A 26669-nucleotide genomic window follows, 5' to 3' on the forward strand; every position below is an offset into this window, starting at 1 on the left:
ATTTGCTCCTGGTGCCAACAGGTTATTAAAAACTCAGCAGAACTAACTACTACAACCTCAGAAAGTGGCCTATGGAAACTACATCATTCCATGAGATATCTGGGATGGACTGATCAAGTTGGCCTATTCTCTCTGTTGAAGTTGGTGGCATCAGTGAACCTCACTTAAAGTTGAATATGATCTGACCACAACAAAGTATACGTGTTATATTCTTCATCCTCACATCACATTGCATCTGCCATAAAACAAAACCCAGATCGAATGTATGGTCTCCTACATGAATTAGGCCTTTGATGATCTGAAACACATCCATGGTGGCTATGAACTCCTGGGCCACTCTGACCTCCTCTACCATAGAAGACAAACTGATGTCACTCAGCACCATTTGTGTGGGAAACCTTCACAGCCAATCCTATGATGAGATCCAGCAGCCCAGATACTGCCAGGCTGCTGGACCTCATCGGAGGGGACAAAACAAATTTGTCCCGGAAGCCAACCACATAGACAATGTTTCACATCTAGTTATCTGTGGAACAGTGCCTCTAAATGCTATCAGAGATTCCCAGATGGCAACTGTTACCTTTCCTTTCCTATGCCAGCTAACACAGTTTATAAAGGGGAACACCTCCTTCTTTCCCTTTCAGTAATATAGACCAGGTTTGCTCTCTCACCCATAAATAAAATCATGGATGTGAGAAAATTTATTAAAGGCAGACTTGGCATTCAGCAAAATCAGTGAGAGTTCAAAGGTTTCTGGCTTGAGGACAAGGAAATGTAAATGAAGATTGGTTTCAAACATTCTTCACAGTGAATGACCTCACACCTTTTGCTATTCTTTCTCTGCCAATCCCTATAATTGTCCCTTTTTCTATACTCCCATCTTTTTTCAAAGCCCCCAACTTGCCATAGTGCTTGCAAGGGTAACAATCCCATTCAACTGTGGATGCAAAGCAAAACTCAGTTAAATAACTAATATCTTTAAACATACTCAAAAGAACCATTGTTTGCTCTCTACCCTACAAGATAGACCAAATCAAGAAAGAGAAATACATAGATCTAAAACTAATCTTAATTATAATGGCTATAATAACAGAATTGTGTGGTCTTAATTTGCTTCCTTTCCTCCTTCTTTCATATAATATGTGAATTAGTGGGTTCTATTTTTGACATTTTCATAAATCTATTTATTCTATAGGCTCTTTATCTTTTTGCTGCCTTGATAATGGATCTTTCCTCTCTCTACCAAAGCTATTCTCTATACTCTTCATACTCCACTTGTTTCCCAGAGTCTAATTCTTGCAGCCTTCCAATTTTCATCCTCCCTCTTCTCTTTCCTCTCCATATCATACTAATTGTCAGAATATCTTGCTTAGTTGATCACATCTCTATAAGAACGACTCTTCATTATTATCATCAGTTCTCTTTCACAAAGTTGAGCATAATCAGAGAGCTGCCATGTGAATTATTCCTCAAGTAGTTAGAAAAATCTAAAGCAAGATTTCTCTAGATTACTGCTACCAGTAGTCATGATTTGGTCTCATATCATGCTACAGGCTAAGGTTCTCCCACCTGGTCAATTACTGTCAATATCTATCCACTTTCCCTAAACCTTTACTTACCTTCCTTCTTAATCCCTCTAATGTGATTACAACTTTCCAATGCCATTAACAAACAAACAAAAAACCTCAAGGAAACAAAAATAATGTTTCAAGTTCTGTTGATAGCCTAAAAAGGATACTTTCCAATTATGTCTATTTTTCAAGTTGTAATTATTTCAGCATACGAACAGAAACAACAACAACAAATCAAATAAAGGAAATATTTTAGATAAGGAGAATCAGGAACCCAAAACCTGCTGAAATTGAAGACGAATATTTATTTAGCATTAGCATCTCTGGAGTAACATTTCTCCAAGTTTTCATCGAATAAATACACTAGCAGCAAAATCATTTTCCGAGTGCAAATCCCTTTGTAACTAAAACCTCATTAGCCAGCTAAAGGTTTGGACAACCAAAGATGGCAGATTTACCATTAAATAAAATTATAGTAACAATGATACTGGAAAAGCAACAAAATAGCCCAGCTATAACTATGCAAAGTCAGTGACTGGAGAAGGCAAGGTATCTTCTGGAAAATAAAAGAAAAAGATGAAAAAATGTAATGGCCTCTTCTACAAAGGTCTTGGCTCTGCCTGATTAGTTAGAACTGGAATACTTCACACTGAAACATTTTTTTTGTTTAATTTTGTTGCCTGTCCTAGGTAGCTTGGCAATCATACTCTTAAAAAGAAAAGCTATTTTTAAATCTAACCAATCTAGTTGTTGTTGGTAAAAAAATAAGTTTTGCTTTCAAGTTATTTTTGACTCCTGGTGACTTCCCCCATGAAGTTTTCTTGGTAGGCACTTAGTGGTTTCTCAATGGCTTTGTTGTGACCCCGACTCCCGAGCCTGTCCTAACAGAGGAAGAGGACTCAGAAGGTGATGGGGAGGAACTGATAAGGCTTCCCTCTCCAGGACCCTCCTCTCTGGCAATGCCTAAGTCCCATCCGAAGGCCAGGAGGAACAGCTTGGGATGTGCCAGAAGGAAAGCATATCGGAACAACAACAGATAGGGAGCGAGGATAATGAATCCTGGCTTGATCCCAGGCAGTGTCAGAGGGAGAAGCGTGTGCAGCAACGAAAGGGGCGTGGGAGGGCCAGAGATTGAGCTGAGTCACTGAGCCACACCCCACAAGGAATAAAAGTGGGTATGATTGCTCTTCAGGCTTTGTGATGGTCAAAGTTAAAAACCTGAGAGTCACATCGTGTTACCTGAAATCTGGCTTGTGCATATTTGGATTGGACCTTGGCTAACTCTTGCTTCGTGGATTACTTTTTGCTACTGAACCGGACTGAGGATAAACTCTCTCTTGCTTACTGTGAGTGAAAACTGATTTGGCAGGCATTTCGCAGTTTACTGCCAAAACTCTTATCTGCAAGGGTTTCTAGTCTGATTGCTTAATAAAATCTTGGCAGGTGTGCCTGGTTGTGTGTTTGCCTGTGTGGGGAAGGGGGACACAACAGGCTTCTTAGGGCTGAGAATAAGTGACCTAAGATAAACCGGATGGCTTTGTGCCTAAGGTGGGACAGGCATCTCCAGGTAAAGTACATGACACAACCTCTAAAATCTAATTGGTACATACCAGAAAAAAATCTTCACTTGTTTTACCTTTGTATGCATGTTGGCCATGAAATATGCAAGAACAAAGGCTGTGAAACACTGGCAACATATTTATTGCCCTAAAACATTCAAAGTCCAGGAAACCACCACATTATGTATGCTTGTTTCATCATAAAGAACAGCTATAGGTTTTAGCTAACTTACATATGTTTTAGGAAGCATGATACAGAATGAAATGAAAGTTAGCTCACACAAAAGCCACCTGCCTTAGACTTCACAAAAGAACAAAATTCGAACCGTCTGATTTAAGTTACCTTCAGAATTGGATCTCTCTACTTACCTTTGTTATAGCCGCCTGTTCCACCTCAAGTACTACAATTTATATTGCATAACATTAATATACATATAAATGGATTGATGGTGAAATAATGATGTAATTGTTATATATACAGATGGTGAGTTCCAGTGAGAAATTCATGATAACAATGTAGTCAAGAAGTAAGTGCATTTGCATTATATAAATGCAAATGCTCTATAGAAGGCAGTAAGGTGCTATAATTTTCTGTAACTAGAAATAATTTATTGTAACCATTTATCTATTTGGATTATTTCAAACCATGTATGATAGCAAGACAGAGTGAGAAGGAAGCACTGACATTCAAATGGAACAACTACTAATTTTTACAAGGAAGGGAAAGGATAGCGTAAAGCAATAAATCATTTATCTCACAAAAATGGCCCAACAAGAGTTAAGTGTGCAAAGCGACCATAGAATGTTCAGTATCTGTGGGAGAAAAAGTGGAATAGAGTATGCTGGAAGTGACCAAGTAGAATTAATCTAAACCACAACATAATGCTGCAAGTTCTCACTTGCACACATTTTGGTGAATAAGTCATTTTAGAGCATGCCCTATTTGTTAAAGCTGTATTCAGCCTGATTTACAGTGAATGTGATTACCTTCAAACACTCCTCACCTTTTATAATCTTAAAAGTGAGGCTGCCTGGATAACTCAACATTGTCTCAACATGTGCTAAGAGTCAAGTATGATTTTACCAATAGCTCACACGGCTCAGTCCCATTTCTACAAGGCATCACCTTAAGGTGATAGGTTAAGCTCACAATAACAAGAACTGGAAACCTGGAATGATACAAAATTGAACTAATTTCAAACTAAATCCAAACTTCAAAGGCCACTAAACCAAATTCAAGATATGTTTGGTAAAGTAATACAAACACATTGCAGCTAGAGTCTCACTTGCTTCATGCTTGGAAATTTCATTACATTTTGTTACAATCTGTATAACAAACACATTTCATTTTTATGAATGTTTGGACATATAGTATGCAAGAAACTTTAAGTTTCTAGGCTGGGAAGGACTCAGAATATAAATAATGGAAAGTCTGGGAGACAACTAAGGATTGGACAGGTCGTTAATCTGACATATTAGGGAAATATTTTATACAGTTGTTCCTACATAACGTATAAATTGAGTTTAACAAGGAGCAAGTAGAAATATCATTCCTTATTTCTAAAGCATTCAAGGTGATTAATTTGCTCAATTTGAAAAAGTCAAAATTCTGCTTTTTTTAGTTATGCTTACTATATAAGCAAATGCTTAATTTTAGCATAGTTGCTGTTTTAAGATATAAATTCCTTATTCCTGATGTTATCTGCTTTTTTCAAGCTAGTATAAGGAAAAGATAACCTGGTTCTATGGGTATTAGCACAGACGCACTGTTATCACATGATAGCCTCCTAGAGAATACACATGCTACAGCCAGTATATTTAAAATCAGAAGGAATATATTAATACCTTTTTACACAAATAATTATTAAAAACACCTTTGGACTAATAAATATTTAAAAAGCATACGTTTCCATGAGCTATAACTTACTTCATCAGAAACATGCATACCATACATCAACACGATTCTCCTTCTACAACATTTAAGTCAATGTTGCATCCATAGCTTGATGACTATAATCTTAAAGCTTCATGAAGATTTTATTTTCATCTACTAAAGGCAAGTATATGCTGAAAATCTAGAAAGAAAGCCACACATTTAAAAATGAAATCACAGTTGGCTAACCTGAACAATTGATTCTTTTGTAGGTTGCTTTCCTCTTCTAGCTGTGCTGGTAGCCAGAGTGGTAGTGGTTTCCATGACTGAGGTGGACATCTCTGATTGCATTGCAGTGGCAGTTGACTCAGTTGTCATAGAGGAAGGCACTTCACCAACGAGTCTGACATTCCCTTCTATCACTATGTTGGCATCATTCTCGGCAGCCATGTTCAGGACTTTCAAACCATTGTAGTAGAGTCCAGAAAGCTGACCCTGAAATGGATGACCTCGCTCCTTGCCTCCAATTTTTATCGTTGCTTGGCTATTGAAGATTGTGAGCTGACGCCCTGTGAAAATAATATTACATACATGCAAAAAATGTTGATTGTGAACACCACACTCTTAAAGAGGATGATTTTAACAGATTATGGGGTGGAGGATGAGAGTAATAAAGTATAAGAAAGGAAATTTGTTCATATTTCATATGAGTTTTAATGAGGTGCTATGGAATGCAGAACTGTTTTATATGTGTAACTGCTTAGCTCTGTTTTGTGTGTGTGTGTGTGTGTGTGTGTGTGTGTGTGTGTGTGTGTATGATAAAAAGGCGAACTGAGAATTTTGTTAATATTGCCACTTCATTGACTTTATTTCCCACTATTTCCTCTCACACTTTTTTCCAAATGGTTTTCTTTATCTTAAATGTATGGTGGCTACAGATTGTCAGGGCTATCATACGAAATGTGCAATATTCAAGGATTGCACAATATATGTATATTATATTACTTTCATACACTCATATTTCATATTACTTTCATTGGGGTCCGTAGCTGGGGCAGAACACAATCATTTCTGTGTAAATCTATGTAATATGGAAACTACCATGATGCCGAATAAAGGTTAGCCTTAAATAATTAAATTGAAACATAAAATATATATCTGCTTATATTATGCTATAAGGCTGCCTGTTTTAAAACATGTTAGTAAGAATAACTCCTTATATTTCTAATAAAAAGACTTCATATATGAAAGTTGAGTTACTCCTTTACGAAAGGCATACACACACGTAGACACTGAGAAGGCATGGGATACATATTCTATGCTGAGCATTTCAGAAACAAACAAAAATGATAAAGAAAAAGAGAGAAAGAGAAATGTCTGATTATCTTTCAGCAAGGCCATCAACTAAAGAAAAAAGCAACAAAAAATGTTTAATGTAAAAACAATTTCAAGGAATGATACACATATCAATGAAGAGTCATGTCACATTGCTATTTTTTTAAAAAGAAATCCTCACCAGTGCAAACCCATTATCAATAGGAATATTCATAAACATAATATTCTTTTTTGCAGATTGGATTCTGCTAACAATAACAGCATGCACACAACTTTAAGCTCTTTTAGTTAGTGTTTGTTCCAAAATCTCCTTAGAAGGTAGCAAATGTTAAAGGGACTTCATCTTGTTTGGCAATGATACAGCCCACTATTTAAGATATAACCTACAGTTTAAAAAATGATTTTTTGTTTTGTTTCAGGAACGAAGATCTCATAACTACATACATATATAGATATTTAGTTAATAATTTAGCTGAAGGAATATGTAACGTAATCTATGAATAATTTATCAGTTTTGATTAATATTTGCTATGAATATCTTCATAGATTGAGTTAGTGGATTATATTTAACAGTCCCTTTAACCTTAAGTTATCAGGGTATGATTATTAAACAGGCGGTACCACTAAAATGTATAGAAATTATTATATACACTGTATGCAAATATTTACTCTACATTTAACTGTTTAAAATTTGTTTTTAATTTAGTTTTACTGAAAAATTTATTGTTTTATGTTTATTGGTGTTACAATGAAGCACTACTTGGTTATGTTCAAATTATTTTTTATTTGAAGTTTTAATCAATGTTTTTACCTTTGTCGAGTAGCCATTCATCAACTACTCGACCAAGCCGATATGGAATTCGCTGTCTAGCAATCGCCAGGCGCTCGTTATCATTGTTTCCTTTAAAGTTTAAAGAGACATTTCATTGGTTAAAATCTGTAAGGTCAAAGGTTAAAAGTTAATACTTAAAGCTTGAGCTATACAGTTGCCACATGATTATTTTTTTTTTTTGAAAAAATTTGGAATTTTTTAAAAAGCTCTATCTAGAACATTTCAAGGTTCAGACTTGTCATTCATTTATTTTATTTTAGCAAACAAAATTATTCCTAAGTTAATTGAAAATTAGAAATCTGCATTTGAGCTAGGTTATTAAAACTTATGTTATAGACAGACCCCCCAAAAAACAAATTTAAACATCAAATACTAACTCTTCAGAAAGAATGCTCATTGACCTTAGGGTTTTGTCTTTTGTCTTTTGCCTTGTTTTTGTTTTGATATTTCTTATTAACTAGTTAAAACATGTTCAGGTGAAACAGGTTTAATTTTGCAAAATACCTCTTGCTCCAATCTCTTAGTCCAGGTTAGTCATTTAAAGAAGAATAACAACAGAGTTCTTAACCATCTTCAAGGACAGCTTTATGTCTGAGATCTAGATATCAATCTGATATAATTTATATCCAAGTCAGGAAAAATATACCTTAAAAAAATCCTCTATCTTGTAATTCGGTTAATCCCAACAGTTTCAATATACTGAACAGATGGCAAAATAAAATAAAATTGGGTCATCCATTATTTCACATAATCGAAGATATAACAGAATAGTTATAACATAAAGATCAAGGCTTTGACAAAAATAACATCAAAAATTATTGTCTAAATATATAAGAAAATTCCAAGCCAGGAAAAAAATGCTTTAAGATCTCATTAAAATAAACAGAATGAAGAATGTATAAAGCTTGCAAATCTTGGACTTCAGCCTTTAAAATATTGTAATCATGGATTACAATACCCACAGACACAGACTTGTGTTTGTGTGCATATGTTTGCTTGGTGCATAGCTGCATGCCAAATATTATATAATATAACCTTTACTTACAAGGTTCTTTCTAAGACTTACTTTAGTTAGTGTAATTTAATGGCCAGCTAGATAGGAACAGGACTTGGAATTCATTAGGTGATTTTTGACCAAAGGGTAGACTCTGGGAAATGGTAATATGATCCTTTGCTATTCTATTTAGGCAAGAATATTTCTTGGGTATCTGGGTCAAGAGATGAGAGTAACATTTTACAAAAAGCAAAACCTCAACAAAACTTTATAACTTCCTAGATCTGTACAACAAAACTTGTACAACCTCCTAGATCTATCCCTAAATAATTAAGAAATTTTGGAACCTGAACACATATTCTAATCTAGAACGCTCTGAGCTGAAGACTAAATGTAGGAGATTTTCTTAACCCTGAGGGTACTACTCATCTAATACAGATGAAGTGAAGTACTGACACCAATTTCAAATTCAACCGAAAGACCGTATCATAGTGACCCACAATTTTTTGGGTACCAGGGACCGGTTCCATGGAGAAAGGTTTTTCCGCGGACCAGAGGAGGCATGGTTTCACATGCTGCTTGCATCCCGTGGATGGGGCTTCACTTGTTTGCATGACCCAGTTTCTGGCATGTCACGGACTGGTGCTGGTCCATGGACTGGGGGTTAGGGACCTCTGTATTATCAGGTAATTTCACCAGTATTTCAGATTTATAGAGAAAATAAACTAAAGAGAATAATATAATTTTCTTAAGAGGAAGACATATAACACAAGCAACAATATCTTGTATTGCAGATGTGAATTTCAGTTCTCAAGATTCCTTTTCTGTATAAATACATTCATGAGATTAGTTCCAAAGGGAATGTTACACAGGAACTCATAGAACAGGTTGAAACCTGGAATATCTTAAACAAATTACTGAAGGCTTCCTTGAATATCTCTGTTAAGATGAAGCATTATATCTAACTTTGTCTCAATGATGAATATCTCATTCATCTAAAAATCTTGCCTTGGTTCTATACCAGCAGTAACTGCGATAGAAATCTATTGATGTCTTTAGAATATTTCTGGAATGATTTTTTTCTTCTAGATTGACAATTAAATCTTGGACAACCTATGAATTTTAATTATTTATTTTCCACATAATTTTTACTACTGCTTCACTTATCAACAATTCATCATAATCATGTTTTTGATATAAACATTGTCTCTCCAAAATATCCTCTTAATGTTCCAAAGTGATCACATGGCTATCATGTTATTATCAGTCTTTTTAATTTCCTTTTTTTCACACTTGTTCTCAAGATTTTTAAGATAAAATCAAATAAAATGTGGCTTAAAAATAACAGTAAAAGGTAAAGGTAAAGGTTCCCTTTGCACATATGTGCTAGTCGTTCCCGGCTCTAGAGGGCAGTGCTTATCTCCGTTACAAAGCTGAAGAGCCAGCGCTGTCCGAAGACATGGTCATGTGGCCGGCATGACTAAATGCCAAACGTGCATAGAACACTGTTACCTTCCCACCAAAGGTGGTCCCTATTTTTCTACTTGCATTTTTTACGTGCTTTCGAACTGCTAGGTTTGCAGAAGCTGGGACAAGTAACAGGAGCTCACCCTGGTGCGCGGCACTAGGGATTTGAGCCGCTGAACTGCCGACCTTTCAATTGATAAGCTCATCGTCTTATCCACTGAGCCACCGTGTCCCACACAAAAAAACACTACAAACAACATATTTTTAAAGAAATCTCCTATTTTTTTGTCTTGATTTACTTATTAACAGAATAAAGAATATAATTGAATATTTTGAAACTTCATATTTTGGAGCTCAATATTTTAATTAAATTACAATTCTGCTTTGCTTTCTAACTCTTCTTTCAAAACATCTCTTAGTTAAAAACACTATACTATATGGAGTTTACTAACTTCAGTGGTTTCCTACAATATTCTAAAATCTACAAATTACATTTTATTCCATCTGTTACAATTCTGCACCACTGGGAGCTCAAAAGCAAATGAAAAATGGAGAGATTGCCAGTTGATTTTTAAAGGTCATGCACACAAAATAATTTTGATTATTTTCACTCATCTCTCGAAAGAGTAAGTGTAAAATAAAAGTATGTCCAAATTTTAATGTCAGCAGTTCAGGTTGTTTAACAGACTCTACTAACAACAAAGCTATGAGAAAATAGGTTAAAACCAATTAAACACATGTGCACACATACACACCCAAACAAACACACTCAGAAAGAGAAAGACAATATTCAGAACTTAGCCAAGTGCAGTTACTTGTAATCTCATAAGCATAGAAGACCTAGAAAATCAAGGGAGTTTTTCTTTCATCTCTTCACAGAATAGAAGTCAATATGTTTCCTTTGTTTCATTCTTCCTTTTCTGTGGTACTAGTCATTGCTATCATATGTGTTGCACACAACCACAGATAATTTCCACCATTCTTCCTTAAGCTTCAAGTACCCCAAAATTTACTATTGTAAAATTTGCTATTATGCAACAACAAATGTTTGACATAATGCTATATAGAATAATAACCAATAACTGTATGCTTGTCTCAGTTTAGCACTATGTATGAGCCTAGTCTTTCAGCCATACTGAGAAGCTTCTAACTGATAACAAAGTCCAGCTACCAAAGTTGAAGAAGTATTAGACTCAAGGAGTGTTTGCCAGCCTAAAGACACAGATATTGCTGCCAATGGCTTCCTTCAATTTAAATGCATTTTCTGTGAAAACAAAGAAAAGCTCCAAATAGTCACCTCAGCAAGATGTACAACAATATCAATCAATCATCGATCAATCAAATAACATTTGACATAAGGTGTCTTACTTAGGACTAAGAAAATTCTAATTTGTGCTATCATTTCAGTTTGAATTCCATGCAGTTTCTCTTTTCAAGAAGTAATCCTGGTGGCATACAGGGTATGGAAAGACACCTAGTTTAAACCCTTGAGTGCCTTCTGATTACAACTATGAAATCAACTCCAATAGACTATCCCTCACCAAAATATCCTGCACTGTGACATTATGTTCATTCCAACTTGCTTGATAAACAAATAAGTTGTAGGAGTACATCTGGAAGGGGTCAGATTGGGGAAGGATGCCTTAAAACAGTATATCTCAAGCTCAGTAACTTTAAGGTGTGTGGCTTTCCAGAACTTCCCCAGCCCACTTTTATAGCTGTATTGGTAAGTTCTTCATGTCTGAGTCTTTAAAAATCAAACTTTCTCCCCCATTCTGCATAACTGTAAATATTATTTCATTTCCCTTGACATCTTTGGTTCTTTGCTTTGGTTAGAAAAGGAGAATTGTGCTCTTAAGAGAATGAAAGTAGTTGTGAAATTAACAGTGTCACAACATTTTTCATATATTCATTCCTTTTGTTCCACTAAACCCATAATGACCGTGTCCTAAATCCCTTTTGCTGTTTTAGACAAAAAAAGGGATGACGTCATCTCTCTTCACACTTCTAATTTAATGGTCTTTTAACAAGATTTCTTAAAATATTCTTCAAAATGTGGATGAAAAGTAATACATAAACAATAACAAAATGAAAAAAAAATGTAACAACTGGTGCTAGTTTAAAATAAAGTTAAAATCAATTCAACTTATAGCAGCCAATTGAAACTTGTTTTAAGAGGATGACAAGAAAGCACTCATCCCTGAACATAGGAAATAAATGATGGAGCAGGACGGTTAAAGAACTGGCTCCCAACTGGTTCCAAATACTTCCCGCTAATTATTTGGACTAGTGCCTCTTATTGTTCAAAGGAACCAATTATGTTTACTTGTGTTTATTTTTATTTTTTTTCTTTAAATTTGTATTGTTTTTGACATATGCCACTTGAGCTGAAAGTAATTCAAATGAATACTCTAGTAACAGCCCTTTTCAACCTACTCTCTATATCAGAAATGAAAATGTCAACTTAGTGATAAAGTCAAAACCAGAAAAAAGCAGATACAGGTAAATCTTGTTTAGCAACTGCCTCACATAGTGACCATTCACAAATATGACAATAATATTACATTCATTTCCTGACCAATGCCTGCAATTATAACAACAAAAGTAAAACAATAAACAATAACTGTGCCTCCAACCTTATTGACTTCTTCAAATCCCCCACAGAAATAGAAACCACGGTTGTTGAAGCATTCATCCTAGTGAAATCATGTAATTATTATTATCTATTATCAGAATATCACAGAGATTTGTTAACACAACAAATACTGCAAGAACAAGAAGCTCACATCAATATTGTGTTGGTAAGACTCTCAGACTTTCTTCTGATGGTGCATGGTTGCATGTAGTCAGGTTGAGACTAGGTTTGAATAAAAATGGATTACACTTTAATAGAAGCATAGTTCAAAACTCTGGAAACAGAATTCCTTCATAATGAGGGATGAGAATATTATTTTAGGATTTATATTACAGTTTTCATTTGTTTCACACCTCAAACTACAAACTGTGTATTGTCAGAAACCATACTCAGAGAAAACTCTATAGATCATAGGGCTGTAGGTACACTAATTCAAATCAAAGGTATCCATAACATAATATGTGTCTTTTTTTCCTTATACCCAGGAAAATCAAGATTGTTTTGCCGAAGACAAAAACATTATATTCTATCACTGTGAAACATACTACCAATTCACATAGAAAGAAAAGGGATATTTGACATCTGATGCATTGAAAGTTTCTGCTATTGAAAGGATACAAATTTACTTAGGAATTTCATATTTCATATTTTTTTATTTATTTTGATATATGTAACAATCATAATTTATTAAATGCATATGCTGGCTCACAGTGACTATTTTTAATTGTTCAACACTACATGGAGTATAATAGTTGGCAGGATGGATGGTATAGCTTCAGATCGCTGCTGTTGAATGGCAGATTGTGCATAATAAAGCCTTTTTTGTCTTAGATACAGTTGAATTTCACAGCTATCTTACAGGCAGAGTTGGTCAGGATGCTGAATGAAATTGTCCCTAGAGGCTTTTTCTTCATTTTAGATCCAGGAACCTCCTTGGTTTACTAAAGAACTATGCAAAATGAAGAACAGAGTGAACTTGACCAACCATGGTTGAAGGCCACTGTTTAAAAATTCATAATAGTGATAAAAATGGTAAAACACCTTACTTCTCTGTCCTTTTTGCATCTTCAGATGCACATCCATTGTCTTTGTTCAAGATTACCCTCTTCCCCCTTGGAGAAAACAAAAGTGATTGTGATGTATTTTTTTTAACACTTAACAGTGAAATTTCTTTCATTCCAAGCTTAATTCCATTTGGATGGGGTCTGGCGAGATGGCTAAGGCAATTTCTTTAGGTACGATAAGGAATTTTTTTGACCTTGTGGAAATGGAGGAAAAGGTGCCCTGTGGCATGATGTCTGCCAACTGTGAACTTGAACCATCTATGCAGCCAGAAGACATGAGGCTGGATAAATTCAGGTTCAATGCTTCATCTTTCCTAGTTCTTTTATTCCTCTAGTCCGTTAGAGGTGTTTAGTACCATTGACTGTAGCATTATTCTTGATCGTCTGCTAACATTGCAGCTTGAAGTCATTTTGCACTGATTTGTCGTCCTCCTAAACACAGTTGATATGCATGAAGAATAAGTAATTATTCCTGTAGCTGCTCCAATGTGGAAATTCTGCTATGAAGTTAAATATCTATAAAAAGTTGCTGGAGAGGCCATCTTTCAGTCTGGCATGCAGTATCATCGAAACAGCAATAGCAATGGCACTTAGACTTATGTACAGCTTCACAGTTCTTTACAAGCCTCTCTAAGCAGTTTACAGAGTCAGAATATTGCCACTCAACAATCTGGGTCCTCATTTTACCGACCTTGGAAGGATGGAAGGTTGAGTCAACTTTGAGACTGGAGAAATGTGAACTGCCACAGTGCCGGCAATCGGTAGTCAGCAAAATTAACTTGCAATACTGCATTCGAACCACTGCACCAATGCTAGTGATACGCACTTATACATTTTTATTTGAAGCCAGATCAGGCATGTTGTTGAAAATCTGGTCTGGTGCCTTTATTTATTTATTGAATTTATATTGCCGCCTATTCGCCCATGGTGACTTTAAACTGTAAAGTCTACAGTCAAAACAATTTGGATCAAACCTATACAAGACAGAGATGTAGCTTGTTAATGAATTATCTAGCCTGTTCGCAGTTCCAACTCTGATGCTTAAATGGGGTAGCACTGTTTTTAAAAGACTCTTGGATTTGTGACACTCTCTTGAGCTTCAAAGCTTCAGTTGGTACACTGATTCAACATCTTTTGGAACTGGGTGTTCAAACAATAGGGACTCATGAATAGTGTCATCACAAATATACATTACTATAACATGTTCTATAGGGAGTTCCCTTTGAAGATACCTTGGAAGTTACAAATATTCCAAAATGCAGCAGCTTATTGGCTAACTGGGAATAGACATTTAACAGTATTACTGATTTGGGTCTAGCTCCAATTCAAAGTTCCAGTTAACATGTTTAAAGCCTTTCATAGTTTGATGCGTGTGCCTGGTTTAGTCTTTCTCACTTAGGTTTGTCTCACCCTGCACAAACTCTGAGAGCTGTAGATCCCCAATTCAGAAAAGGCAATGGGTTAGGACTTGATGATGTGCCTTCTCAATAGCTGTCCCCATCCTTTGGAACTCTTTGTCTTTTGAGATAAGAAATGCTCTCAAACTCTTGGACTTTAACTCCTTCATATTCTATAGAGTATATAGGCACTGATGGTAGTACGGCTATCTTAGCTTAAGTTATTTAGTTTATTTAGCTATTCAGTTTATTTATTTTCAATTTTATACTCCAATGTTATTGTTGACTGTAAACTGCTTTTAGTCCTTGTGAAAGTAGGCAGAAATGTATAGCAAAAGCAGTAGCCCTTGATCTAAGCTTTACAATCTCATGAAATAAATGTCTAAACAGAACATTTTGGTGTATATATTTTTTGCCCTGAGGATTCTTGACTACAAAGAGTAGTATATATTAAATAAAAGAGTTTTAAACCTCTACAATCAGGATTTTTAAAAATAATTTTGACAAAGCAAAGCAACAGGCATTCTGAATTAGAAATGCCAATTTATTTGTAACACTATTAAATATATATCCTGTCTCAACATGAGCATGTCAAAGAAAATTAATACTAAGAAAGCAAAGGCTTTCCAGGTTGTTGATTGCTTCACATTTCAATAGAAAATAAAGAGCTGGATCTTTTTCATGTTGATTTGGGTCCACAGATATGCTGTAGTATTATGTCCTTAGTTTGGCCAAGAAACACATATAGGCTATAATCACACTATAGATACCACAAACATACCACAAACATGTTGTTGTTGTTCAGTCGTTGTGTCTGACTCTTCATGACCCCATGGACCATAAACATGCATCAGACATGACCAAATCATTAAACAGAATCAAGCTACTATGGAAAGTGCCTGTGATTTTTCTGGATTGAATAATCTCTTCTGAGACAATCAGAAGCAGTTCAGGACCTTCAAAAAGTACTGTGAATAATACGGCACTTCAGAGGGGATGCAGTATCTGAATAAAAGCAATCATTATTTTGTTTGATATATTTCCCAATATATAAACATGCAAGGATTTTGTCCACTGATGCTTCCTATATGCTTGAAGTATATGTGTACTCTTACTTCAGACTATGAACAAATGACATTCAAATACAGCTTATATACATATACTAACAATGCACATGCCATACAAATGAAGTTTAACTGTTTTACCCCCTACCCTACTGCCAAAAGCAGACAGCAAATTGTTTACACTCCATAGTACTTACACCAGTGGTGGGTTTCAAATTTTTTTACTACCAGTTCTGTGGGTGTGGCTTGGTGGGCATGGCAGGGGAAGGATACTGTAAAATCTCTATTCCCACCCCACTCTGGGGAAAGGATACTGCAAAATCTCCATTTCCTCCCGATCAGCTGGAACTCGGGAGGCAGAGAATCGATGGGGGCGGGGCCAGTCAGAATTTTTACTACTGGTTCTCCAAACTACTCAAAATTTCTGCTACCGGTTCTCCAGAACTGGTCAGAACCTGCTGAAACCCACCTCTGACTTACACATATAAAAAATGTAAGTACTAAAGGACCACTCACACTGTGATATTGTCAGTGGCCATTCTAAGATAAGCATCCATAAGGGTCATCATGGCTCTGTTAACGACTGTAGGTTAACAATGGAAGAATGGCAATGGATGGAAACTGACCACTGAGGTCTATATGAGGCTTGCAAGTTGTCCACCTATGCTGTATATGATAGATATGTATAGGAAGAAGAAAGGTATGACTGGCAAATCTCATTTCTAATCAGAGAATAGTATTTTACGCATACAAAGTTGTGTGAAAAGAAACAAATACTTAGAATAACTTTCCTTATCAAAGAAACCTCCATATCAGCAGATGCATTTTCCCATGCAAAGTACTTGAAAGTTCTTACATTTGGCAACTGTCATAATTATATTACATAATTTGGTTGATAGTTGTACTCAGCAGAATTGCTTTTATTGACAGATTTCCAGAGAATGATGGATAGATGTGCTATGCATCTAATGCCCACAGAGGGCTCAATAAATTTCTCACTATTGAACTCACAGCCCAACTGGCTATTACTAAGCCACTTATAACCTTGTTGCTGTTTTAATTATTAATACTTATTTATTTATTTAAAAAATCCCAAGTAAATTAAGCAGTTATACTTTGATTTAGCCTAAAGTTGTGGAGCTACTCACAAATACTAAACCATACATGCCTATAGCTGTATGAGATCCTATTTTCTACTAAATTAAATTATTCTGAGTAAATCAGTCTGGATTTGCCCCAAGAAATAGCACTAGCACTTATATACCGCTTCATAGTGCTTTACAGCCCTCCCTAAGCAGTTTACAAGTCAGCATATTGCCCCCAATAATCTGGATCCTCATTTTACCAATCTCGGAAAGATAGAAGGCTGAGTCAATCTTAAACTGGTCAGGATCGAACTCCTGGAGTGAGCAGTGAGTTAACCTGCTATACTGCATTCTAACCGCTGCACCACCATGACTCAGTAAATAACAGAGCAAAAAGGCCTGTTTCTACTGGTATAGTGAACACTGACATTAATATCACAGAAGTTAAGAACTGCCATCTAGAATGAGCAGTTGAAATCACTGCACCATGCAGATGGCTCCTATGACAGTACACATTGTATGAGACAGCCTAACTCAAGTCTTGTTCTAAGATGGGTAGGAGAATCTTCTCCAAATCCATGGTTTTTCCCCCCAAGAATATTTTTAGCCCTCAGTGATTCCCCCCCCCCCCTTCAAACTCTCACTTGTAATCTGCTCTGTTTTCTTTTTCCTCTCCAATTCCTGGCCATTTTTGCCGAGCCATAAATATACATTGTATATCCACAGAGAACCCTGCCATGATGCTGAATAATTTCTCCCTTCCAAAGCAACTCCTCACAGGGATTAAGAATGTTTCATTTTGTTTTCATAATGTTCTTAGTTTGCAATAACTCTCATGCTTCTCTTAAAGCTCATTTTTCTGTATATCTGTCAAGCTGAACCTTAAATCATGCGTATCAAATAGTATAACAGCAATTAGGCTTCTATGGGACTTGTTTGTTTCTCCAGCATGTCTTTAGTTTTATTAGTAAACACCTCTATCGCCAGCTCTAACAATGCTAAGTAAGGAGAACATAACACACTAATGAAGCAAAATCACTGCCTAGACCAGGACTGTCAAACTCCTGTCCCGCAGGCATGGGCATGGCCAGTGTCATCATATGCTGGCCATGCCCATGCCCGGTTTAGAGAAGGGGAAAAAAGTCCAGATGTGACACCATCATGAGATGCCACCATGACGACATGAGTTTGGCACCCCTGGCCTAGACAATCAATCTGAATTGCTTAACACCAAAGCTAGCTCCCCCCACATCCTCTTTCTTTGAGCTACTTTTTTATCTTGACAAAACTATTTATGCAGATCCCACTGTTCAAAACAAAAGCTGCAACTCCTTTGTAATACTTAACAAATTTTAAAGAGGAATGAATGATCTTTCAAAGAAAATAGTACTCCTGACACAATTTGCAAATCCATGTTTATGGAAACTACTTGACTTTTCTCACAATAGTCTGAAATACAAGAAATTGCATTAAAATACTGTATTGCACTATAGCAGCTTTATAGATTTCAAACAGCTTCATTAAGCAGCTTCTATGTAAACAAAGTGAATGAATTATTAATATGGGGGTGCATTGACCCTTAGCTATTAGTAAAATAAAAGTTGCTTCATTCCAAGTGTTTGCTGCTGATTATAATTAAGTAGAAGCAAAATAACCAGCTTTCAAAAGACTCCCTTTAAAGCTAAATGATGTAAGGTAAGCAATGTAATATTAATGAGCTCCTTAGTTTAATAAACTAGTAGGATTTGCAAAATAGTCGGCATCCCATTATTGATTCCTAGAGAAAACTCCAAATGAAGTTACTGGCAAGAGATCAATAGAAGGAAACAGAAAGAGAAAGAGATTCTGTCCATTTTTCTTACTTGAAATGCTCACAAGTCATTTCTGCAGATAAGCATAAAATATTATACCCCAAAAAGGAACCGTGCAACATTCAGATCAATAGTCAAAAGAGGCTAAGAGTGAAGTATTCACAGTCCATTTTGATACAGTGTTAGAATAAATATCAATCAAAGAGTAAAGCACTTAGCTAGACCTCTATGAATCTAAGAACAGCAGCTTAATTCTTTAGAGTGATGCTTAAAATGTGATGGAATGACAGCAAGATCATGCTACTTATGATCTTTGATTTCCAGTCTCTCTGTTCCTCTGTGTTTATGATAAGAAATGTGATTGTCCCAGCTGCTCTTATTCTCTTATGCAACACGGAAATCCATTTTTAGAGTTCTGGGCTCATTTTTTTAGATTCCTTTCAAATCTTTAGTAAATGTCAGTGCAGATTAAATGCTAGAGGCCTTGAAGAATACAGGGAACTACAGTAGACAATTCTAATGTAGATGGTCAATGACCTAACTTCTTATATGGTAACTAGTTCTATTATATGCTTTGGTGTGTTGTTTTCCATGAATGTTTTTGCCAATACTGTTGGAATGAAACAAATCTTACAACTGTAATTATGTTCTATTTGTTCTGCAGCTAAATATTTTTGAAAGACTGAAGTGATTTTCTTTTGCTTTTTGATGTTAATGAACCTCCTATCTTTTCATTTATTTTGAATTTTGAGGAAAAAAAATATTTGCTGGGTTCCTTTAAGTCAGATTTTTCCTATTGCAGATGTGTTAGAACCTCTAATTTTCAAGACTTCCAGCTAGCACAGTTATGCAATGAAGATGCTCAGAACTGTACTTCAAGTACATCTACACCATACCAAGTTCTAAAAGGTGGCACATCAGATAAAGAACATTTCTGCTTGGGTTTAAAATGTACTGAATTAAATCAGAAATATTTCACAGAAGTCTTGTATAGGTTGCTTCTGGATAGGCAAGACTCACTACATTCTTGCTTTTCCAAAATTGTTATTGTATCTTCTCTAGAAAAAAGATACTTTCTTATTAGAAATGCCAAACATGAATGTTCCAAACAGAAATTAAAAATGAAAAAACAAATACTCAAAAATGCTCATATCAGCAAATCAAGCTGGAGGCAGAATTTAAAAAAAAAACTTTATAGGGAGGTTTTTAGTGTAATTTACAGCAAACACCTTCCCACATTTTACAATAAAAATACTGAAAACATTAAGCAGGTGGATGATCAAACCTGAGTCAGTAATTTAATTTAAAGAAACAATTTAACTCCTGAGGATTTAACAGAATAACAGAGTTTGTTAGTCCAACCCCCTGCTCAAACAGGAAACCCTATACCATTTCTGACAAATGATTGTCCAATCTCTTCTTAAAAATCTCCAGTGTTGGGGTACTCACAACTTCTGGAGGTAAGTTGTTCCATTAATAAATTGTTCTGTCAGGAAAATTCTCTTTAGTTCTAGGTTGGATTTCATTTAGATGTTATTTTGGGGGAACTGTAGTGAAGTAATTTGCAGATATTCTGTTGATTTCTTACTCTAGTATAATGAAGGTAACAATGTATAGACAGATAAAACATTTCAACCTCCAACAACTACAGACTTAATAAATGAAATAAGGATGAATGTTTTTTATGAAGGAGAGAAAAAGCATAAGTTCCCTGAGTATCTAGGCCAGGGCTCTCAAACTCCTGACCCATGGGCTGGATGTGTTACACGCTGGCCAAGCCCACTCCCAGTTTAGCGAAGGGGGAAAAAGTCCTGATACCTCACGTGACACCACCATAATGATGTGAGTTTGACACCCCCAGTCTAGACAAAAGACAGAAAGAAGGCAGAAAACTTTAAGAAATGGAATCAAGAACGTTTCAGCTGGAAAAACTAGAATTCTCTGGTCTTTCAAAAAGACAATGTTCCTGAAGACTCAAGGAATTATTTTTGTGGTGGAGAAATACCTGCAAAAGCAGGCAATAGCAAAGAGCCTGGGATTTGCAAAGAACAAACACCTGAAATGATCTGCCTGCCTGTAGGTAACTTCATAATTGGACATTTAAGAGATTAAATCAAACCAAACATATTTGGAAAATCTTGCCAGATTTATGTGAAAATAGACCTTTAAGAAATTTGTGTAACAAGTGTCTGGAGGGTGAATTAAAAGCTCCATATTAATCAAATTAAATATATTGCCAATCAGCTTGAAATACACAAGAACAACAACAACAACAACAACAATACTTATACTATAGAGAAATAAATGTTGGTTGCCTTCATTTTAAAATTATTGCATAGATATTACCGAACTCTTCTATGAAACACAAAGAGAAAATAGATATAAATTTCATAATGTTGCTTGCAAGATTATCATTTGCATAACTCTAATGGGAAATCTGCATAACTCTAAGATGCAGTTCTCAGTCAAGAATCTTCTTATAAGGCCATGAAAACAGAAAGGAAATTCTTCATATACAGTGGCTTGGACTATCCGAAAACCAATTGTCCTAGGAAAGGAAGACAAGATAACCTATTAGAGACTGCTTTTCAAAACAAAAGACTACCTGGGAGATAATAATGAGTGTGAGAACATACAGGCCACTAGATGGCATTTGTTTTGATACTGCTGCAACTTTTAATTTCATTAAACAGAACAAAAGGCTCACCCATTGAACTGAATCTACCATTTGTTTGACAAATAGACAAAGACTCTGTAAGACTCTGTTATGTATTTGCAAAAAGAAAGGTGATTAAGAATGTCTTACATGTCCCAGATCTGGAGTTAGTAAAATATACCACAGAGAAAGAAGGCAATGTAATATTTAAACAGAATAATTGTTAAGTAACTTAGAATGTAGAATTGCTGATGAAAAGCATCCTCTAGAAAAACTGACAATTTGAATTAGACTATGAAAAGTAAGGGAACCAGAGAAATAGGACTACAAAAATTGTGTAATCAAATGGCACCAGATAATGAAACAAGAGACCCAGATGCTGTTTGTAAATTGGAGAGCTTAGTCAAAGAACTAAAGTTCCAGCCATGTGTGAATCAGTCAATGTGTGCACATTATGCAAAAGCCAAAGGCATTAAGCCAATAAAAAAGAGGCAAAGAACCAGAACTAGTGCATGCTGACATTTATGAGTCAATACCATCACCACACCAGGTGAAAACAGAAATAATTTTCTAATCATAGGTGATTACGTAAGATACACATATTTTGGTAGTTGCTCAGTGAAAGCAGTCAAGTACTATAGTAGAAAAAAAAAATAAAGAATGAGTGACTTTAGTAAACAACAGATATTTAAAAAACCTCAACTACTATGAACAGATAACGGGATAATTTATAGCAAACAACATGTAAAGGACCTGGTCGTATAGGTGACTGTACAAAGAATCACAGTGGTCTATATCTCAGTAAAGAATGGTGTAAGAGACAGGAAATAATCTGTTGATTGAATAATAATATGCATGTTGCAAAATCTAGAATGGCAAATAAATACTGGAGAGAAGCAATTAACACAGCAACTATTTGCAGAACAAGTCCCTTATAAAAGTCACATGTAGCTATTAGTAATTAATATATTTTCTAAAGAGATAATGTAGGGCTTCTTTTAAATTTAGTTGGGCAACTTCTTGGTTTAGACAAACCTGGTTTTTGATACTTTGTTTATTGGACCCCTCAAAAATGTTTGAAAAGGAATGGATGTTAATTTTTGTCTGTTGGCATTGGAAGGTTTGAAGGTTCTTTAATTTAATATGGCCTTGGTTTGGTTTAAAAAATTACATATGTATAATAAAACTTTGGGAAGAAGTATTATAGTTAAGGACTGTATTCCTATAACATGGAACTTGTCATTAAAACTGTTGATTGCCAAGAAGGATAATTGTATGTAAATGGAAGGAACTCATCCTCTTGATTTTAAGAAATGGATCTAGGATATGAGTTTGTTATCTAGTCGTGAAAATTCTTTGTATTCTAATAATGAGAAAATGAAGCAATGTGTTTTTCTCTGGTCTACATTTAATGATGAGCTGAAGACCAAATTAATTTTATATCACTATCAATAGTTATTACTTGATTCTCCCCCCCCTTGCTAATTCATTTTCTTTATCATTTATTTAAAACATTACAAAATAGGTGGAGGGAGGTTTTGTTCAGCATATATTTCCCACTTTTAAAACGTGCATTACCTACTTAGATCTCAGATCACCAACTAACTGCAAACCTTAGCTTGTAGGATACAAAGAAACAAATTGAGCAGAAGGCAAGGATGATTGTAAGTCCATAAACAGCCAACTGTTCCTGCAGGAGGATGGTGAGATTAGTTGGGCAAACAAAGATCAATTAGGCGCCCTATTTTCCACCAAAGCAAAGTATGCATTTGCAGCACAAGCATGCTAATAGGCTGCATGGCTACATAAATGGAAAATTGACTTTTGGATAAATGAACCAAAGCCAACAGTCCTATTTCAGAAGAACCAAGGATATATCCAATCCTTTCAGGGAAAATTACATCCAGATCAATGCATATAAATACCAAATATCATTATGTGGAAGATGCTCAAGAGAGACTATTGAATTGATACATTGCCCATTGGAAGAGGTGCTGGCATGTTTCCTTCTTAGCTTTAGTCCAAAGAACAACACAAACCCTTTGAGAGATTCTGAGATTTGTGTGGACTGTTGCATTAGCCAATGAAAAAACAGGTGTTAGAGGTCCAAATCTAATGACACTGACTCTTCAATACTTTATGACAAACTAACCATAAATGAGCAATTGGATGTGGAAAGAAAGTTAAGTATTGATTCTTTGTTTTGATGAATACAACAGTGTTTTTTAGATTCTGTGTGTGTGTGTGTGAGAGAGAGAGAGAGAGAGAGAGAGAGAGACAGAGAGAGTGCATGCGGTAGAGGAGAATAATAAAAATGAAACTGTAGTCAAGGAATAGGATACAGCTTGACGGTAGCTCAGAAGAACAGATATGTTGAAGTATTACAAGAATTTAAAAAGGAAAGCACAGTTCCATTTAAAGCACAGCTCCATGACAGCATCTCCAACTTGGTTCCATTCCAATACGTTGAGGTATCAACTCCCATAACCTTCACCCAACATGGCCAGTTCCTTAGTTTTTCATTTTAAGGTACAGCTACTGCATTTTTTTTTCCCAAAGGAGGCAGAAGAGCTGTAATTAATCCATTTGGAGATCTCATTCTCATTCTCATTAGAACAGAACAGAACAGAACATAATTTTTATTGGCCAAGTGTGATTGGACACACAAGGAATTTGTCTTGGTGCATATACTCTCAGTGTACATAAAATAAAAGATATGTCCATTAGTTTATTTATTTGATTCATTTCTCACCTTTACTTTTGTATAACATATACAATACTCCTTCCTCCTCCACAACCATCATTCGTGAGGTAGGTTGAACTGAGAGACTGAATGATAGGTTAGACACAAAACCAGCTTCCATGATAAGCAAGGACTGGAATTCATGGTCCTCTTGGTTTCTAGTTCATCAGCTTTTATTTATTTATTTGATCAAATTTGTATACCGCCCTACTCCCGAAGGACTCAGGGCGGTGAACAGGCACAAAATAAAACACATAGATACAAAAGTTAAGAGCAGAATTAAAACCAAATTAAATATTTGAGCCCAAGACAATTTAAAACATCCCAAAAATTTAGAGCAAATTTAAAATTCAATTTAAATAAAAAAATAAAAAAATTAAAAATTAAAGGGGGGGAAGGTCAGGCCAGGCCGGCTTGCTGAAATAGAAAGGTCTTTAGAGCGCGGCGGAAAGTGCGCGGGTCCGGGATCCTACGTATCTCCGGGGGGAGCTCATTCCAGATAGTAGGTGCCCACAGAGAAGGCCTTCCCCCTGGGGGCCGCCAGTCGACACTGTTTGGCTGACGGCACCTGGAGGAACCCCTATGAGAGCGTACTGGCCAGTGGGAGGTTGATTGTGGTAGTAGGCGGTCCCGTAAATAGCCAGGTCCTAAGCCATGGAGTGCTCTAAAGGTGGTAACCAGAACCTTGGAGCGCACCTGGAAGACCACCGGGAGCCAGTGCAGCTCGTGCAGGAGAGGTGTTACGTGGGAGCGCCATGTCGCTCTCATAACCACCCATGCGGCCACACTCTGCGCCAGTTGGAGCCTCCGGGTGCTCCTCAAGGGGAGCCCCATGTAGAGAGCATTGCAATAGTCCAGGCGGGAAGTGACGAGGGCATGAGTGACTGTGTGTAAAGAGTCCCGATCCAGAAAGGGACGCAACTGGCGAATCAGGCAAACCTGATGGAAAACCCTCCCGGTCACGGCCGTCAAATGCTCTTCTAAAGACAGCCATGAATCCAGGAGGACGCCCAAGTTGCGAGCCCTCTCCATGGGGCCAGCGATTCACCCCCAATAGTCAGCGATGGCGTCAACTGACTATATCGGGACGTCGGAAACCATAGCCACTCGGTCTTGGATGGGTTGAGCCTGAGCCTATTCCTCCCCATCCAGATCTGCACGGCCTCCAGGCACCGGGACATCACTTCAAGGGCATCGTTGGGGTGGTCTGGGGTGGAGATGTACAGCTGGGTGTCATCAGTGTACTGGTGGTACTTCAGCTTAATTACAATACCAACTGTCTTCCCTTAAAGTAATATTTACTGATACGATGATGCAGTTATCAAAAAACAAAAGCAAAAAGCAAGTCATGCTCTCACTTTATAGGGGTAGAAGAAGTTTAATGTGAATGTATGATATGTCTCTTCTATCTCATGAATAACTCCTTTCAAGAATCAGGGCCATAGCTGGTGTGGTCTATCCAGTCTTGGTGTATAGAGCTGCTTGCTATATTCTCCTGTTCAAACGTAGATAGCTTCTTCAAAAACAGCACCATAAGTGGCTTGATTTATGATTTGGAAGGGAGCTGAAATTGATCACTCAACACAGGATTATCAGGATTTGATGTATTAATGAATGAAAGATTTCAATTATTAACTGAGGGAGATAATAGAATGTCTAATATCTAACACTTTTCACATTGCAAAATTTTATTGCAAGGTCCATTTAAAGTTATTTCTGCTTTTGTTCGTTTCAAATATCACAAATAATTTTCTTTCTGGAAAATAATTTTGATTGTAAAGGCATAATTATGCATCCGTTTGTGAAGCTGTGACTGTTACAACTAGGTTATAAATTCAATTGAACTGGGGACAGAATTAGATACAATAAAGCTGGGTTTTTTTTTCCTGAAAAGTATGTGGGAATAGGGCAACTTTCTCAAGGTATAAATAAAATGCAAACATAAAATGCCTAGCAGTCAGGCTAAGAAAAAAAATATTTTTTTTTACAATTTGAGTAAATGTAAGAAAGAGATTAATATCTTCTCAGCTATCTGAATTACTTAGGTTGTGCCTCTCAATTTTTTTTATCTAGGCCAGACAAGAATGTCACTTTTTCCATTTGCAGTATGAATTATAGTGACTCTTTCTGAATTAGTTAGCTAAATAGAAACTTTTGTCCTGAAGACATGAAGTTCTATTGCACTGTCACAACTCACAAGGGTAGCAAATAGATACTGCCAAAGACAAAAGTGACCTATTCTTTTTTTTAAATTTTATTTTGTTAAAAAAAAAAAAAACAGAACAGAAAGACACCTACCTTGTGGCTCAAATACATCTCAAAAATCAATGCTGTTTCCCAGAAATTAATTTTGTTTGTTTCATATCGGGAACAGCAAATTGTCTGGCTCAAATGGTTAACTCAGCAGCTCATTTATGTTGCTTTTTGGAAGACTCGGAGCAACCTCAGGGCTGCTTGAGAACTTAATGGAAACAAAATGCATCACCACAATGACAAAGCAGAGAAAAGCAGGCTGACAGAAAAGCTTATGAGAATATTTGTGCTACCATCCAGCACAACACCAAAATTCAACACAAACAGGAA

The 26669-nt window shown here is 36.1% G+C and overlaps 1 protein-coding gene across 28 annotated transcripts in view; it reads right to left on the reverse strand.

The window, feature by feature from the left end:
- The window catches only part of NRXN1 (neurexin 1), a 927325-nt gene that overhangs the window by 123471 nt on the left and 777185 nt on the right, over positions 1-26669 (reverse strand). For 18 of the 28 annotated variants that reach the window (XM_060692585.2, XM_087888309.1, XM_060692594.2 and 15 more), the window contains 2 exons: positions 7150-7239; positions 5253-5572 (listed from right to left, as the gene is read on the reverse strand). In XM_060692585.2, the coding sequence (XP_060548568.1) occupies positions 5253-5572; positions 7150-7239 (410 nt within the window). The remainder of the gene's footprint in view (positions 1-5252; positions 5573-7149; positions 7240-26669) is intronic. The other 10 variants (XM_034427409.3, XM_034427408.3, XM_060692589.2 and 7 more) reach the window with 1 other exon arrangement.

This window comes from Pantherophis guttatus, chromosome 1 (assembly GCF_059756535.1).
Source record: "Pantherophis guttatus breed Tessera chromosome 1, ASM5975653v1, whole genome shotgun sequence".
Lineage (NCBI taxonomy): Eukaryota > Metazoa > Chordata > Lepidosauria > Squamata > Colubridae > Pantherophis > Pantherophis guttatus.